At 34.3% G+C, this 1,407-nt stretch overlaps 1 protein-coding gene across 1 annotated transcript in view; it reads right to left on the minus strand.

Moving 5' to 3' along the window:
- Nucleotides 1-1,064, minus strand: part of STIL (SCL/TAL1 interrupting locus) — a gene marked incomplete at its 3' end in the record, with an annotated part of 15,861 nt that extends 14,797 nt beyond the window's left edge. Inside the window, exon 1 of the mRNA XM_010135056.1 lies at nt 973-1,064. Coding sequence (XP_010133358.1) covers nt 973-1,064 — 92 coding nt within the window. The remainder of the gene's footprint in view (nt 1-972) is intronic.
- Between the last annotated feature and the right edge of the window lie 343 nt (nt 1,065-1,407).

The raw sequence follows: 1,407 nt of genomic DNA on the forward strand, positions 1-1,407 counted from the left end.
ATGCAAATATGGAGAAAGATTAGGTAATTATAAAATCGCTATTTATTTTTAAAAAACGTAGTAAGTTTAGAGTCTAGAGCAGTAAATACATCATTATTTTAGCTTGAGATAGCTTATCTGAGTCTGACCTGGAAAGAGGTCAAAGTTGAAAGTGAAGCTACTGGTTTATGTGAATACTGTGATGATGGCCCTGCTGGTTAATTAACTGGTGCTGGTTAGTTAACCCTGATGGTTAATTAAGTGAAATGCCTCCATAAAAATAAAAGTAATTATTTTAGACTTTGTTAAAAATTGAAGGATTTAATATGAACTCAAACATTATGTGTCAAGTGGAGGCCCCTCCGACCTGCATGCATGAATATACTTGCTTATTGTAACTACAGTAAGATTTTTGTAACAACTACATAAAAAATACACATTTAATAATAAGGGTCAATTCTTACTCTCCATTTGTTTTACAAGTCAGGTATGGAACATCCTGTCCTAGAAATTCACAAGTGCTTCAGATTTGCCTCTAGAGTTATTCTAAACAAAAAAGCATCAGCACTTTTGGCATTTTAATCCAGATTCCTGAAGCAGGCAAAAAAAGTTTTATTTGAAGCATGCTATCCATCTATCAAAAATATTTTTCCTCTGCACATATTTACAGATCAGGAAAAACATGTTTGAGAAAGCTACATATACACAGTTACTGTTACACCTTGCCATATGGGAAGGAAACTGAAAGAAATCATAAGTTACTTTAGACAGAGGCATCTCCACCCCACTTGACTGTTACACCACAGAAAGGGAAACTCAAATCTTTCCAATGAAAATCCCTACATATTTATATACTAACCCCTATAATGAACACACCAGTTGTTATTCTTTCCTTTGTGCGTTGTCATACACTTAGACTCAGAGTAAGGCTTTGAATCATATAATTCTTAATTAATTTTAACCTTTAGCTGCTTAAAAAAAGGTTATTCATACCTGTAATAGGTAATATGTGAGCCAATGACATCACCCATAGGGACTGGGTCCCAAAGTGCACACTTTGACAGAGGGAAACTGAAAGGGACCATCCTTTCCAGAACAAATCTGGGTACAAGATCACAGAGGTAAGAAAACAAATTAAGCTTAGTACTTTCAAACATCATTTATAAGAAGAAACAAATGAGTAACACTGTAAGAAAAACAACAAATAGGATACATAAGCTGTTGATACTTTTTTTGTTTCAAGTCCAGGCCAATGAAGCAGAAACTTTGTCCAATGAAGTTGTCAATGGTATGAACCACAAAGTCAACACAAAACTTTAATTTTCCACCTGACAGTTCTTTCATGTGATCTTGGAAGAAGCATAGGCCAAAAGTTTGCAGATAAAGCTCAAAAAAAAGCTGCTCTGGATTTATTGTAGGAAAGGAAAA

This window comes from Buceros rhinoceros, unplaced genomic scaffold (genome assembly GCF_000710305.1).
Source record: "Buceros rhinoceros silvestris isolate BGI_N320 unplaced genomic scaffold, ASM71030v1 scaffold15484, whole genome shotgun sequence".
Classification (NCBI taxonomy): Eukaryota; Metazoa; Chordata; class Aves; order Bucerotiformes; family Bucerotidae; genus Buceros; species Buceros rhinoceros.